The following is a 15492-nucleotide window of genomic DNA, read 5'->3' as shown; positions in this document are numbered from 1 at the left end:
TATACCCAGAAAGAACGGGCCCTGACAGCTAACCTTGGACCTCAGACCTCTAAACTAATACAACCTCTCAGAACACTTTCACTTGGCTACTCTTCAAGATATCATTCCATTACTGCTAAAAGGCGACTTTATGGCAGCATTCTACCTGAAGGATGCCTAATTTCACATTCCTGTTGACACTGCGCATGGCTGATACCTTAGGTTCATAATCAACAACCAAAGTTTCCAATTCAAGGTACTTCCCTTCAGACTCACAACTGCCCCAAGGGTCTTCACTTTATGTCTTTCAGTAGTAGCAGCTCACCTGTGCAGGCAAAACATACACATTTTCCGATATTTTGATGATTGGCTCATCAAAAGTGCAACTCTGATTTCAAAACGCTCAAGCCACCATAAAACTACTCCTCCATCAACTAGCTTTTACCATCAATGCAGTTCAATCCCACCTCCAGCCCCTCCAAAACAACTCTACCTGGGAGCCATTCTTAATTCGTAGTAGGGGATAGCTTACCCAAATGCCGTTTGGAGTCAGTCCTTCCAAGCGCTCATTCCACAGTTTCAGGCTCATCACCAGGTAACAGTGAGGACTGTTATGCGTCTCCTCTGGATGATAGCTTAATGCATAGCCATTGTACCTTACGCTAGACACAATATGCATCCATTACAGGAGTGCTTAGCACACCAGTAGTCTCAAGCGGAGGGTTAGTTGGACAATCTAGTGTTGGTAAGCCATCAAGCTTGCCACTCTCTAGAATGGTGGAACACCAACAATCTCCTCAAAGGACTGCCTTTTCTAGACCTAGTTATGCATAGAACCATAACAACCGATGCCTCCCTCGCGGGTTTGGTGGAGCACATTCACAAGATCTCACAGTCCAGGGGCCTTGGACAATCAACCAGAAAAATCTCCATATCAGCCACCTGGAGTTGCTAGCTGTTAACTTAGCGCCGAAACCCTTCCTTGCTCACCTGATTAGCAAGGTAGTCCTGATAAAATCAGACAACATGACTGGGAATGGGCTCTCTGTCACAAAATCCACCTGGTGGCGGATTACCTTCTGGGAGCGGACAACTTTTCAGATCTTCTCAGTAGAAGTTGACAACAAGTACACACACATGGGAACTACACCCACAAGTCCTCCTTCCATACTTCCAGAGGTGGGGTCATTCGAAAATAGACCTTTTCGCAACAGCAGAAAACACAAAATCCCCCACAGTCCATGTGCAACATATTGTGGATGAGTTGGTCAGGGATATTTGCTTATGCTTTTCCACCAGTCCCAATGCTGCAGTTTGTGGTTTGCAAACTTTGGAAGACATCTCTCACCCTCATCCTAGTGGCTCCCACATGGGCATGGCAACCATTATTCACCACACTCCTAGAACTCTCATTAGTTACACACGAGGTACTGCAGAAGAGGTAGGACCTTCTCACACAGCACCAGTGTTCAGGACATTGTTACCTTTTTCACGTACTCACCTGCGGTTTAGCACTTACATTTGTAAGATTACATCTAGCAGCAATAGCCGCATATCTGCAAAACATACAGTATACAGCCTTATTTAGGTCAATTGTTAAAGCCTTCTTGAAGGGCTTTAAATGGGTCATTCCTCCTAGGGTACCACCAGCTCCTAACTGGAATCATAATATTGTATTGACAGTGTTGGAAATAACCCTTTCTGCAGGGTTAATCCAAAACTTTTTGCCTTTCTCCCCCTACTTTTCTGACCCTCTTTTTGTTGGCTTTATGACTCTGGGCACTCTACCACTGGGCAATCTATCATTGCTAAAGTGCATGTGCTCTCTCCCCTAAAACGTGGTATAATTAGCTTAGACCTGGTGGGTTTATCTAATTTATCGTAAGTCCCTTATAAAGTGGTACACCATATACCCAGGCCCTGAAAACTAAAAACTACTAGTGGGCCTTTAGCACTGATTGCGCCACCCACAGAAGTAACCTTTTCAAACTCGTCTCAGGCCTGCCACTGCAGTGCCTGCTTGCGCAGTATACTGCCACATTGACTTGGCAAGTCAGAATGCTTGCCAAGGCCTAAACTCTCTTTTTACTATACCTAAGTCACCCCACGGTAGGCTCTAGTTAACCCTACGGGCAGGGTGCTGTGTATGTAAAAGATAGGACATATATTTGTATGTGTTACATGTCGTAGTACTGACAAACTGCTTATTCATTTTTTCACTACTGCGAGGGCTGCTCCTCTCATAGTTTTGCATTGGGAATTCCCTTATATACGTCTAGGTTTTAATTTCTCTTCTTTAAGGAGTAGCTTGGACATGTTCGGTATGTTTGGAAGGGTGGTGAGAAATCCTGATTACTGATGTAGGTGGATTTTACATTACTATTTTTAGAAATTTCACTTTTAGAAAGTGTCCTTTTCTCTGTGCTTTGTGCTAGAGTTCTAGTGCTTTGCAGCCTGACTCCAGTACACGTCTGGGGCAGAGCGACAGCTCCACTTTGTGCATATTTTCCAGACAGCCATCAATCAGAGATGGATAGGTGTGACAGGGTTACATCTGCATTTGTCTATATATTGATGGTCTTCCTGGGATTTGAGAGGCAGTGGGCTTTCACACGTTAACCTTGTATAGTCTGTGTCCTTCCCTCAAGCAGAGGGCTCATTAACCCGTACTTATGTGTGGAGCCAGAGTAGAGGAGGAGGGAAACTCCTGGAACTGGTCTGACTTAGCTGGAAACTTCTAGAAGCAGGGCACCATGGTATAAGTACAGGGGCACTGAGCCCATGATTTTTAGAGCACTTTTGGAATTGGGACTGAACCCCTGCCAGAAGGACTGCTGAGCTGCACGAAGTCATCTGGACTGCACTTCTGCTGTTGCCCTGCTGCTGGTGGGTGGCATAAAGGACTCACAGGACTGCTTTTCTGCATGCTGCCCTGATGCCAGCTGCTCCCTGACTTGGACTTCACTGGCATTGCTCGACTACCAGGAGGAACCACCCCTACCTACCTTTAGAGTGCTGGCTTCTCTGTCTAATGCTGCCTACCTTGGGTTCGTATTCCAGTGTTCTCCCAGGGGCCAGCGTTGGGGTAATGTTACTTGTGCCTTCTCGATTTTCCCCATGTGCCCCGGGCTTATTGCACCCAGCGCGTGGTACGCGCCTTGGATTATTGCTCTGGTGTACAAGTATAGCACCAGGGGAGCGCTGTGATTTCCATCCGCCAGGGGAGCATTGTTTTGTGGCCAGTGAAAAGCTCCTAATAACCCTTAGTGCGTAACAAGCACTTCATCCTTTCCCTATATTGTTCTTTACCTCCACAAGTGCATAGTGAGTGCTGTGTGCTTTCCCTGTCTGTCTTTGGACGAAGTCAGGGCTTGGCTGACCACTGTGAAGCTCTCTCTCCACCGCTCACTGCTCCCAAACCGAGCGTTGGGTACCAGCGGGAGGGTGGAGGTTGCATCAGATCACTGAAAGCAGCAGATGCACCGATACACCCCCAAGCGGACAGCCTGGGTGATGGGGGTAAATTGCGGTGTCTCACTGCCCCAGCTTGTCAGATTGACCTTCCCTCTGAGGGCCGCACACAGCAATGAGGCCTGCCGACCCTGAAGGAGAGTGATGCAACAGCCATTCACCAAGTTCAGGCCCTGTCGACCCTGAAGCTACGGGTCCCAACCCTACCTGAATTCACAAGGACCACACAGCGACATGGCTGCCATCCTCCAAGTGCAGCCTCTGGTATAATGCCGCCAACTCTGAGAAGCATGGTTACCCGCCCCCATATCTCGTGAGGATCCTGCCAAGGACGAGTATCCTGGACATCGGCTAGCCCTAGAGATACTGCAGTGTCAAGACCGGTCAATCCGCTCTCATCACTCACATAAAGTGCACAATTATCATGCTTCGTGGTTTTATGGTGACACCTGGTAAATTACAGGTTTTATTAGTGAATTTCATGCCCTATTGTGGTTATGAGGATCAGGACAAAGAAGTAGTCCTTTTAGGAGCTCCTCAAATAAAATGTAATGTTTTAAACACACACACACACACGAGTGACTCCTCCTCTCCGTGATAGTGCGCTTGGGCATAGAGTCCTTTGTTAGATTGTTTTCTTTCCGCCGTCTGGTTTGGACGTGTTCCTCTTGCTCCAGTAGATCTTGGTTTGGTACTATCTGAACTTCTCTATCTTTCCTTTAAACGCCAGTATTGTTTTCAAACAGGTTTTCCATACTGCACTTGATTCGATTGTAGCATCTGGATCGATAAAACGCACTTTCGAGCGCTCGCTCCCTTCTCGGGCCTACTCCGTCACAGGCTCATGCATCGGACTCCATTTTGATTCTGCCCTCGGTGCCACGCCTAGTTCCCCTACACCGGCCAGCACTCTGTGTGTAATCTCTGCCTCTCTCCGTACCACAAGGAAGAAACCTGCGAGGCGTGCTGATCCTTGCGCTCCAAGAAGACTCTGCAAGATCGAAGAGCATGTCAGTTACAGATGGCATCGAAGTCGACCGAACAAACGCCCGACATTTTCCGTGAGGAACAGGCGCGGACTGCGGTTTCCATCGCAGACTCCAATTCCAACCGTGACTCAGATGGGGACAGCCAATTTATTCCAGCGGCGCAGTACATGAGTACACCAGCCCCTTCCCATCACCAAAAATGTTTTAAAAGGTCCGCACAAAAGGTCTTGGGTCCACCACTGCTTGCGGACCCTGATCGGACCCGAAAATTGCATCTCAACAACCGGCCCTCGGGTTAGGCGTAGAAGACCAAAATGCATTTGACCGAACAGACTACCACCCTTGTTCCGGGATCGAGTCGCAAAGTGGATGCTTCCACTTCGGAACCAAAATCCGCCTCAGAGCCGAAGCATCCAAGCTCCTCTTCTGGGCCGAAAAACTCCCATCTGCTTCACAGTCCACATTTTCGGCCCGATTAATACAGAGTCACCACGCTTTTGGAGCACACGACTATGGGAAGTAAACATGTTCCATCTGCAGAGGAGTCAACAGATATTAGGCCCATCCTGGAAGTGATGGACCATAAACAACAGAAAATACAAATTCAAAAAGACACTGGGAAAATTATTGCCTCTCCTCCTTCAATAACTAAAAGGAAACTGTCTTTCCAAGAAAGTTTGGAAGTTGGGCCTTCACCTTCAAAAATATTTAAGCACAAGGATAACACCAAAGGCAGTAAAACAGCCTTCCCCACCGCATTCTGCTGTGCTTCCCACTTCTCCTCTACCTGATATTTCATCACCACCCCCACAGTACTCTATGCAATCTCCTGTCTCTTCACATGGGGATTATATGGGTGACAATAATTATACTGTAGACCCACCCATGGAATTTGTACGTTGCAGACCCCATACCATCTAATGACCATGATCTATATCCCGCTAGGCCATCTCCACCTGAAGACATCATGGCCTATAGTCAGGTCATTGCTAGAGCAGCCACATACCACAATTTTCAGCTGCCCTCTGAACCCATAGAGGATGACTTTCTATTCAACACGCTATCTTCTACACATACCGTACCTATGTTTGCCAATGCTACCAGGCATGCTAAAACATGATGATGATATTTTTAAAGAACCAGCAAAGGCTAGGGGACTCACACCGAGGGTGGACAAAAAGTATAAAGCTGCCCCATTAGATCCACTCTTCATAACACAACAATTGCCACCTGATTCCATAGTTGTCATTGCAGCTAGAAAAAGGGCAAAAAGTCTGTCCATCGGAGATGCCCCTCCCCCCTGATAAAGAAAGCCACAAAATTGATGCAGCAGGCAAAAGAGTGGCAACTCAAGCTGCAAATCGGTGGAGAATTGCCAACTCCCAAGTGCTTTTAGCCAGGTACGACAGGGCCCATTGGGACCAGATGCATGCGTTCCTCCAAAATCTCCCACCAGAATACCAAAACAGGGCACAGCAGGTAGTGGCAGAAGGACAGGCTATTGCCAACAATTAGATCCATCCTAGGTGCAGCAGACACTGCAGCTAGGGGTATAAATACTAGCGTCATGATCAGGAGGCATGCTTGGTTGCGGTCTTCAGGATTCAAATCGGAGATACTGCAGCTATTTGGATCAGAGGTGGATACCACCAACATTTTTAAAAAGGACTCAGCCACACCAAAGACCATGGGTGCCTTTACACATCACCTGTTCGGGGTACTTTTCGCAAGCCCCAATTCAGAGGGGGGTTAAACCCCAAACATTAGAGGCCTCAATGTCTCAACAAAAGCAGGGACAACAGTATTACTCTAGAGAGTCTTATAGGGGATCCTATAGAGGGCACAACTTTAGAAATGGGGGAGATCCACTGCTACAAGAGATGCCTCCACCTCATCAAAGCAGTGACTCTCTATGCATCCTCACACAACACACATCTCCTGTTGGAGGAAGACTACAACATTTCTACCATCAGTGGCACACCATTACATCAGATCAATGGTTACTGTCAGTTATCCCCAATGGTTATTGCCTAGAACACAGCTCCACTTTATCAAATATTCCCCCTCGCTCACACAGGCTTTCTCAAGAACACCTCGTTCTGCTAAAACAAGAGGTACAATCACTTTTACTTAAAGGTGCAATAGAGGTCTTCCCTATGACTCAACAAGGGACAGGAGTAAATTCTCTATACTTCCTAATACCAAAGAAGGATGGCACTCTCAGACCAATCCTCGATCTCAGACCCCTCAATCAATGCATTCTTTCAGAGCATTTCCACATGGTTTCTCTTCAGGATGTCATTCCTTTGCTACAAAAACAAGACTACATTACAGCATTAGATCTAAAAGATGTTTACTTCCATATTCCCATACATCCAGCACACTGCAAATACTTAAGATTTGTGATAGCAGGCACGCATTACCAATTAAAGGTGCTACCCTTTGGAGTAACAACAGCACCAAGGGTATTTACCAAATGCCGAGCAGTGGTTGCAGCATACCTCAGAAGACAGCATATACATGTCTTTCCCCATCTGGACGACCAGCTTATGAAAGGCAGCACCATTCAGACCTATCAGCAACACACAATACAGAATCGATACCCTACACAGTCTAGGGTTCATAATCAATTACCAGAAGTCTCACCTTCAGCCAGCGCAAATACAACCATATCTGGGAGCAATTCTGAACACTTAGCATTAGCTTACCCAAACCCACAAAGAATTCAATCGTTCCACAGTCTCATATCGCAGATACAATACAATTGAACTTACACAGTAAGGTTTATTTCGAAACTAATAGGAATGATGGCATTGTGCATATCAATAGTGCCCAATGCACGTCTAAACATGAGACCCCTACAACAGTGTCTTTCACAACAGTGGTCTCAGGCACAGGGTCAACTTCACAATCTAGTGTTGTTGGACCGCCAGACTTACAACTCTCTGCAATGGTGAAATCACACCAACTTATCAAAAGGGTGGCCATTTCAGGACCCTCTGCCACAGGCCATAATCACCAGAGATGCATCAGTGACAGGTTGGGGAGCCCATCTCAACAATCTTACTATTCAGAGAGAATGGGACTCAATCCAGCAGACTTACCACGTAAACCACTTGGAATTTCTGGCAGTGTTCTTAGCACTCAAAGCATTCCAGCCACAGTTCACACACAAAACAGTGTTAATAAGGACAGACAACATGACAACAATGTATTCTCTTCAAAAACAGGGGGGTGACACACTCATCCCAATTGTCCCTTTTAGCACAGACAATTTGGGAGTGGGCAATTCACAATCACATTCACCTATTATTAGAGTATATCCCAGGGATACACAACCATCTAGCAGACCTTTTAAGCAGGACGCAGCAGCAAATACACGAGTGGGAGATTCACCCACAAGTAATTCAACAGTACTTTCACATGTGGGGAACGCCAAACATCGACCTTTTCGCCACAAGCGAAAACGCAAAATGCCTAAACTTTGTATTCAAGTACCCACACCCTTGATCCAAGGGCAATGCTCTATGGATCAATTTGTCAGGGATATTTGCTTACGCTTTTTCCACCCTCTCCCACTAACTCCGTTTCTAGTCAACAAGATCCGTCACACGTTCCTCACTATGATACTCATAGCTCCCACGTGAGCACGTCAACACTGGTACACAACACTATTGGATCTGTCAGTAGTACCACATCTCAAGATCCCAAACAGACAAGATCTATTGACTAAAAACAAAGGTCAGATCAGGCATCCCAATCCCAGTATGCTCAACCTGGCGATTTGGCTCCTGAGGTCATAGAGTCTGGATATCTACAGCTTCCATCAGAATGTATAGACATTCTAAAGGAAGCACGTAAACCTACAACCAGGCAGTGCTATACAGCTAAATGGAAACGCTTTGTATAGTACTATCGACCCAAAAACATGGATCCACTTAAAGCATCAGTACAGGATATTGTATGTTATTTGCTTTAATCACAAAAAGCAAATCTTGCATATTCATATATTAAAATGTATTTAACAGCAATATCAGCCTACCTCCAAAACAGACAGCATACTTCTCTGTTTAGAATTCCTGTCATGAAAGCTTTTATGGAAGGCTTTAAAATAATTATTCCACTTACAGCTCCAAAATCTCCTGCCTGGAATCTTAACTTTGTGCTCACAAGGCTTATGGGTCCACCACTTGAACCCATGCATTCTTGCGCTCTTCAATTTCTATCATGGAAAGTTGCTTTCCTGGTAGCAGTTACTTCCTTAAGGAGAGTTAGTGAAATTTAAGCATTTACTTTAGAAGAACCTTTCTTCCAAATTCACAAACACAAAATAGTACTTGGGACAAATCCAAAATTTCTACCTAAAGTGGTTTCACCATTTCACATCAATCAGTCAGTGGAATTGCCAGTCTTCTTTCCACAGCCAGATTCAGTTGCTGAAGGAGCTCTCCACATCCTTGATCTCAAAAGAGCCCTCTTGTATTATATAGACAGAACAAAAGATTTTAGTAAAATGAAACAACTCTTTGTAGCTTTTCAACAGCCTCGTAAGGATAATCCTATTACAAAAGAAGGATTGGCCAGATGGATAGTAAAGTGTATTCAAACTTGCTATCTTAAAACTAAAAGGCAACTACTAATAACTCCTAAAGCACATCTACTAGAAAGAAAGGAGCTTAAATGGCATTCTTAGGAAATATTCCAATGGCAGACATATGCAAAGCAGCCACATGGTCCACACCACACACATTTACTTAACATTACTGTGTGGGTGTGCTGTCTCGCCAACAAGCACATGTTGGTCAAACAGTGCTTAAAACACTATTTCAAACTGCTCCAACTCCTATAGGCTAGGCACCACTTATTTAGGAGGGGACTGTTTTTCAGTCTATGGAAAGCATATGCATCTGCAGCTACACATGCCATCGAACAGCAAATGTCACTTACCCAGTGTACATCTGTTCATAGCATGTAGTGCTGCAGATTCACATGCGCCCTCTCTCCTCCCCGGTAGCCTGTAGCTGTAGTGGTACTTTCTTTATGTAAATGTGTATATACATTGCATGGACATCTTCTTTTCTTACTGTATATATCTACATGTCTTCACTACTTACTTCACCCTTCTGTGGGAAAACAATCTAACAAAGGACTTAATGCCAATGCGCACTATCACCGAGAGGAGGAGTCACTCAATCTTGTGACTCGAAAAAGCTTCTTCGAAGAAAAACATCTTGTAACACTCTGAGCCCAACACTAGATGGTGGACTTATGCAAAGCATGTGGATCTGCAGCACTACATGCCACGAACAGATGTACACTGGGTAAGTTACATTATTATACACACACACACACACACACACTCTCTCTCTCTCTCTCTCTCTCTCTCTCTCTCTCTCTCTCTCTCTCTCTCTCTCTCTCTCTATCTCTCTCTCTATTTTGATGCAAGTGGTGGCTCTAGTTAGGCAGTCTCATGAGGTTCTGTTACCCGCAGTATCCTCTCTCCATGCCTTCCTGTCACTTCTCTTTGAACTAGGTAATGGCGGGATTGGCATTAAAGGCAGGAAGAGTGGGCTACCAGGTTTCATACATGCACACAGCTATCCTGCACCAATCCAGAAAACCACCTGCACTCATTCATATCATAAGTCTGTGTGTTTGAGGCCAGACGGATATTTAAGGAAGTGTTCATAGCCATTCTTAACCCAGAAATTCACACAGGCAGTCGGGATGCACTAAACACCAAAAAGCAAAGGAGATGGCACATTACATCGTCTTACCAAAATATTGAAAACTCGTGTGGCTCACAATCCTGCAGCAGTACTTAATTTCAGCCAGTGGTTTGTGGTCATCGGCACTGACCATTAACTGTCAACACTGGCACTTAAGATAGTCTGCCAGATGGTGGTTGTTAGAATTGGGGTCTGTAGTTGGTAGTGGTTTGCACCCTGTCCAAGCAGGGAACCTCACCCTAGTCAGGGTAGGGGAGTCACACAGCTAAAATAACCCCTTCTCACCCCTTTAGTAGCTTGGCACGAGCAGTCTGGCTTATCTCAGAGGCAATGTGTAAAGTATTTGTACAAACGCAGTAACGCAGTGAAAACGCCACAAAAAGACTCTACACCAGTTTAGAAAAATAGCCAATATTTATCTGAGTAAAGAAAGACCTAAACGACAACAATCCAACATACTTACGTCAAGACAACACTTTTTAAAAGTTTAAACAAGTCTTAATCCATAGGAAACAATGGATGGCTCTCTTTAGCACAAAATACCTGGGATGCGTCAAAAACAAAGGCGATGCAGGCCACAAGGGAGGTGAGGCGCCGGAATAGCAAAGCGGTGCATCGGTTCCTTACTGTGCAGGTGAGGTGACGTGTTGATTCTTTGCATGCAGGAAATCATCGATTTCTGGGCACTCGGCCTTCGTTCCTTACTGCAGTGTGGGGTCAATGAGAAATTGGCACCCATGGACGATGTGTAAAAAATCCAGATAAGATGTGTTGATGGACTGCAGTGAAACAGGCAATGAGACAAGCACATCAACTTTTTAGCTGCAAGACACTCACTGTGTCGATTTTGTCGGCTCTGCACCGTGATGCGTGGATTTTCTCTTTCAGATCACCTGCTTGCACTTTCAAGGGCCCAGGGACTGAAGTTGACACCACTTGGCAAGTCAGGAGTCTCAACAGAAGAGCCCAGGCACTGGCAGATTAAGTCTTTGATGTCCCTGAGACTTCTGGACAGGAGGCAAGCTCAGTCCAAGCCCTTGGACAAGCTTTGGAAGCAAAGATGTAGAAAGCCAAGTCCAGTCCTTTCACTCCCAGGAAAGAAGCATCATCATCCAGCTCTCCTTCCTGGCTGAATTTCCTCAGTCCAGAAGGATTCTATGTGGTGTCAGAGTTCCAGTACTTATACCCATTTCTATCTTTGAAGTAGGCAAACTTCAGAGAGAAGTCTTTGTTGTGCACCAGACCCTGCCCTGGCCCGCAGACACACTCCAGGGGTTAGGGACTGCTTTGTGTGTGGAGAGACACAGCCCTATTCAGGTGCAAGTGTCAGCTCCTTTCACCATTCCAGCTCAGGAAGACCCATCAGCCTTGTGATGGGCCATCAGGATATGCAGACCACACAACAGCTCCCTTTGTGTCACTGGCTAAAGTGAATGCCCAAACAGTTCAACTGTCATCCCGACCCAGACATGCATTCAGCAGACAGGCAGAGGCACAGAATGGTTAAGAAAGGAAATGCCCTCTTTCTAAAAGTGCCATTTTAAACTTACAATTCAAAAACCAACTTCACCAAAAGATGTATTTTTAAATTGTGAGTTCGGAGACGCCAATTGGAAATTAACACTTAAAAGATATTCCAGGGTAATTTCCATGTCTCTCTTTGGGAGAGAGACCTTGCAATAGTGAAACCCGAATTTAGCAGTATTTCACTATCCGGACATGTAAAACACGCCTGCACATGTCCTACCTTTTAAATACACTGTACCCTGTCCTTTGGGCTGCCTTTGGCCTACTTTAGGGGTGACTTGCATGTAGTAAAAGGAAAGTTTTAGGCTTGGCAAGTGGGGGCACTTGCCAGGTCGAAATGACAGTTTGAAATTGCACACACAGGCACTACGATGGCAGGTCTGAGACATGTTTACAAGGCTACTCATGTGGGTGGCACAATCAGAGCTGCAGGCCCGCTGTTAGCATTTGATTTACAGGTCCTAGATGCACCTGGTGCACTACACTAGGGACTTACTAGTAAATCAAATAAGCTAATCATTTAGAAACCAATCACTGTTACATTACTGTGCACTTCAGCACTTTTTTAGCAGTCGTAAAGTGTCCAGAGTCCTAAAGCCAACAAAAACAGGTAAGAAAAAGTAGGCGGAAGAAGGCAAAATGTTTCGGTATAACCCTGCAAAAAGGGCCAGGTCTAACAGAGGCACTGTTTGTCTAATTTAGAGATGAGCCCAGTAACAGTTGTTTATTAATTCTATATTTTTGTAAATGTTTATACCTGCCATTCTTATTGCTTTGGGGGTTTGGAATGGTATAAATTGTCCCACATGTAACAATGGGATGGTTAGTAGCTGTGTTGGTAGTGTCATTGCCATTGTTAGCAGGAGCAATGGAAGGTGCAAGTCGCATTGATCTCCTGGCGAGGGCCCAGGCACTTATGTTGTTTATAAATTAAGCTCTGCCCCAGACCCTCTGATACTTTCAGTATCTTCAGGATAAAGGGATACAATTGTCTTTCCTTGACGTGCAATGACAGTCTTCTGAGAACGTGTACTTTAAAGATCTATTCTTTTCAGTGCTTATTGCCTGAAGAAGGGTGCTCTAGTGCATATATTTGCATGGTGTTCAGTTTTCAGCACATCACATGAATCTGCTCGTTACTGATAAAGGCGCAGCTGCCTGTTCTTTCACTTTTCATAGAATTAAGTTGTCCTTCCATTCTCTTCGGCTTCCTTTACAACATCTAGCTTTTCTACTTTTGTCCAGTATGTGACTACCACGATTTGTCAATTTTGATTACTAGCATTATTTTCTTCCTGACAGCTTTGGCATTTAGTTGTATTTCTATAATCTGCACGTTTTCCTCTCCATTCTCATGCTGATGGGGCCTGTAGTCTTATGTGATGGTCGCACTGTTCTCCAACACCACAAAGCAGACTCTCTACTGAACCAAACAAACCGCAAGTGGGGCAGAATATAGAAGCTGTCTTTGAATGAAAAATACTTGCCATACATCAAAGGATGATGTCCACCTTACGCTGCAAACATGAAGCATGCTGTAAATAAGGGGATTCCTGGGCCCTTGAAGTCTTTGAATAGTTTAGTTTCAAATTCCCCCGGAATTTGAAACCAGTTAATCCATCTTGCTTAGTTAGTCGGGGCTAATTAGAATTCAAAGTAAGCATTATTACACATAGTTTTTACATGTAACTACAGAACAACTTAATTCTATACATTTGTATCAAAGAAAGGAAAGCTTTGGAAGACTGATGACTTGGTGATGGTAGTTATTTATTGCTTGGTTCTTTCCAATAGTAGCAGAACAGCCGAAAGCAGAACAGCCAACACGTGTTTCGCCCCATCTGGGGCTGCAGGTCTGGGGCCTTTCCAGCCCTGAACAGACCACAGGCCTCACTTTGAATTCTAATGTAAATATCCCCGATCTACTAAACAATTTGGTTTAAACCCGTTTTTGTGCGGGATGGGGAGCATTCCCTAAAAGGAGATATTTACAGATAAATAGAAACAGCAGTAATAGACTACTAAGGTTCCAAGACCTGCCTGACCGCATTAATACATTCTGCATTGGGTTGGCTTTACACATGAAGTTTACCTGAACAGCTGGTCTGTTTCTTTTCTTTCAGGAAATGAACGAGACGATGGCAGCCAATGCCCAGAAGAATAAGTTTCTGATTGACGGCTTTCCTCGAAATGAAGACAACCTGCTGGGCTGGAATAAGCAAATGGAAGACAAGGCAGTTGTGTCTTTTGTGCTCTTTTTTGACTGTGATAATGAGGTAATGCGCAAATCAGCCTTATGGGTTACTTGCCAGTTTGTATAAGGTGACCTGAAACCCCAGTAGGTGGGTGGTTTGTGTATTTAGATGGTGTATGCAGTCTCAAAATGCCACAGTTTTGGGGGCCTTTAAACAGTCTTGTGGTACAGTAACTATAAAAAAGTTGCAGAAAGCAAAGGCGTAATTTAGGATATGAAGTTGTTGGAGGAAACCATGTGTGCCTCTTCATCAGTCCCACAGAGGCTTAAAAAGACTACATGATTCCTAATGTATCTACATTAAAAGCAGGTAACGGAGTTAACAGTCACTCCGGACCCTTCAGCCGACTGTTTCACTATTTGTTGCAGCAACTTTGCACCTTCCTTGGAGTATGGAATTACCCTGCCACCCCCAATTACTAAGGACCTTTGTGAGCTTTTATGTTGTTTCTTTGCTGCCCACCACCTTTAAAGTCTGCTTTGATACTGACGTCACTGTAGCACCAACGGTGTAACACAGGCACCTTCAGTCCATTCCACACACCCTTCTCCCCTCCAACTCTTCAGGGTGGCTTCATTCAGCCCAAAGCTAATGAATATGTGTGCGACATTAGAGACTCTGATGCCCTTCACATTCTGCAGAGGGGCCCATTCATTTTGTGTTACACCACTGCCTAGCACCCCAAACTTTGTTGTTTGAGGTTTTATGTTTTCTTTGTTGCCACCAGTTTTAAGCTCTTCATTTTCACAATACAATTCTGGAGTGTGCCTCGTTCATCTTCTCAAGAGCTCCTCTCTGTAGTATTACTAGCACTAAAACGCAGACACACTTTCTAAATGCCAAATGAAGGCTAGTTCTTACTACGTTTCTACAAATGTTTTTATGTGTTTAGGATGCTTTTTGCTACCCAGTTTCAATTTCAAGGATGAGCCTACATAACAGTAAGAAAATGGGTCCTTGGACGTCACAGAAATGATTTGTCTGACCTGTGTTTTGACCAATCATGGGTCCTTCCTGGGATAGGGCTTTTTCACTTCCAGCAGCTGGCATCTCTTCGGGGAGCACCTCAGATTAGGATTTTAAAAAGAAGTATACAAGGAGAAAGGTCCCAACATGGAGACATAGGGCATCTCATATTCATCTCGCCTTTACCACTGCATGTCTGCCTTTCTTTCTTAAACGACTCAAAATGTTCTGAGAGAATAGCAACACAAAAAATTAGGATTTAAAAAAAATAAATGGAAGCCATTGTGGATATGAGAGGATTAGAGGGATGCTTGGAGATTTCAGTGTTTGAAAATCACTGTCATATGTTGCACGTGACAAATAAATCTTTAAGAAGGCTTAGAGCCTACTTGTTACTTAACTTTACTTACCATGGTTGGCTCCAACCTCACTCTTCATTTCCTTGCTTCCTGTTGCTCAGTGGCTTTTCCAGGCCTTACTTTTCCCTGGGCTTCAGAGTTTCGGTCCATGCCGTGGAGCATGGATCAAGTTCTGCTTCCTGTGGCCAATGTCCTGCCACTTGCCGCAAGTACTTTT

The 15492-nt window shown here is 44.8% G+C and overlaps 1 protein-coding gene across 1 annotated transcript in view; it reads left to right on the top strand.

Annotated features, from left to right (window-relative positions):
• Positions 1-15492, top strand: part of CMPK1 (cytidine/uridine monophosphate kinase 1) — an 87360-nt gene that overhangs the window by 48626 nt on the left and 23242 nt on the right. Inside the window, exon 3 of the mRNA XM_069232711.1 lies at positions 13819-13971. Coding sequence (XP_069088812.1) covers positions 13819-13971 — 153 coding nt within the window. The remainder of the gene's footprint in view (positions 1-13818; positions 13972-15492) is intronic.

This window comes from Pleurodeles waltl, chromosome 4_2, assembly GCF_031143425.1.
Source record: "Pleurodeles waltl isolate 20211129_DDA chromosome 4_2, aPleWal1.hap1.20221129, whole genome shotgun sequence".
NCBI lineage: Eukaryota > Metazoa > Chordata > Amphibia > Caudata > Salamandridae > Pleurodeles > Pleurodeles waltl.
This window is presented reverse-complemented; position numbering and strand designations above follow the sequence as displayed.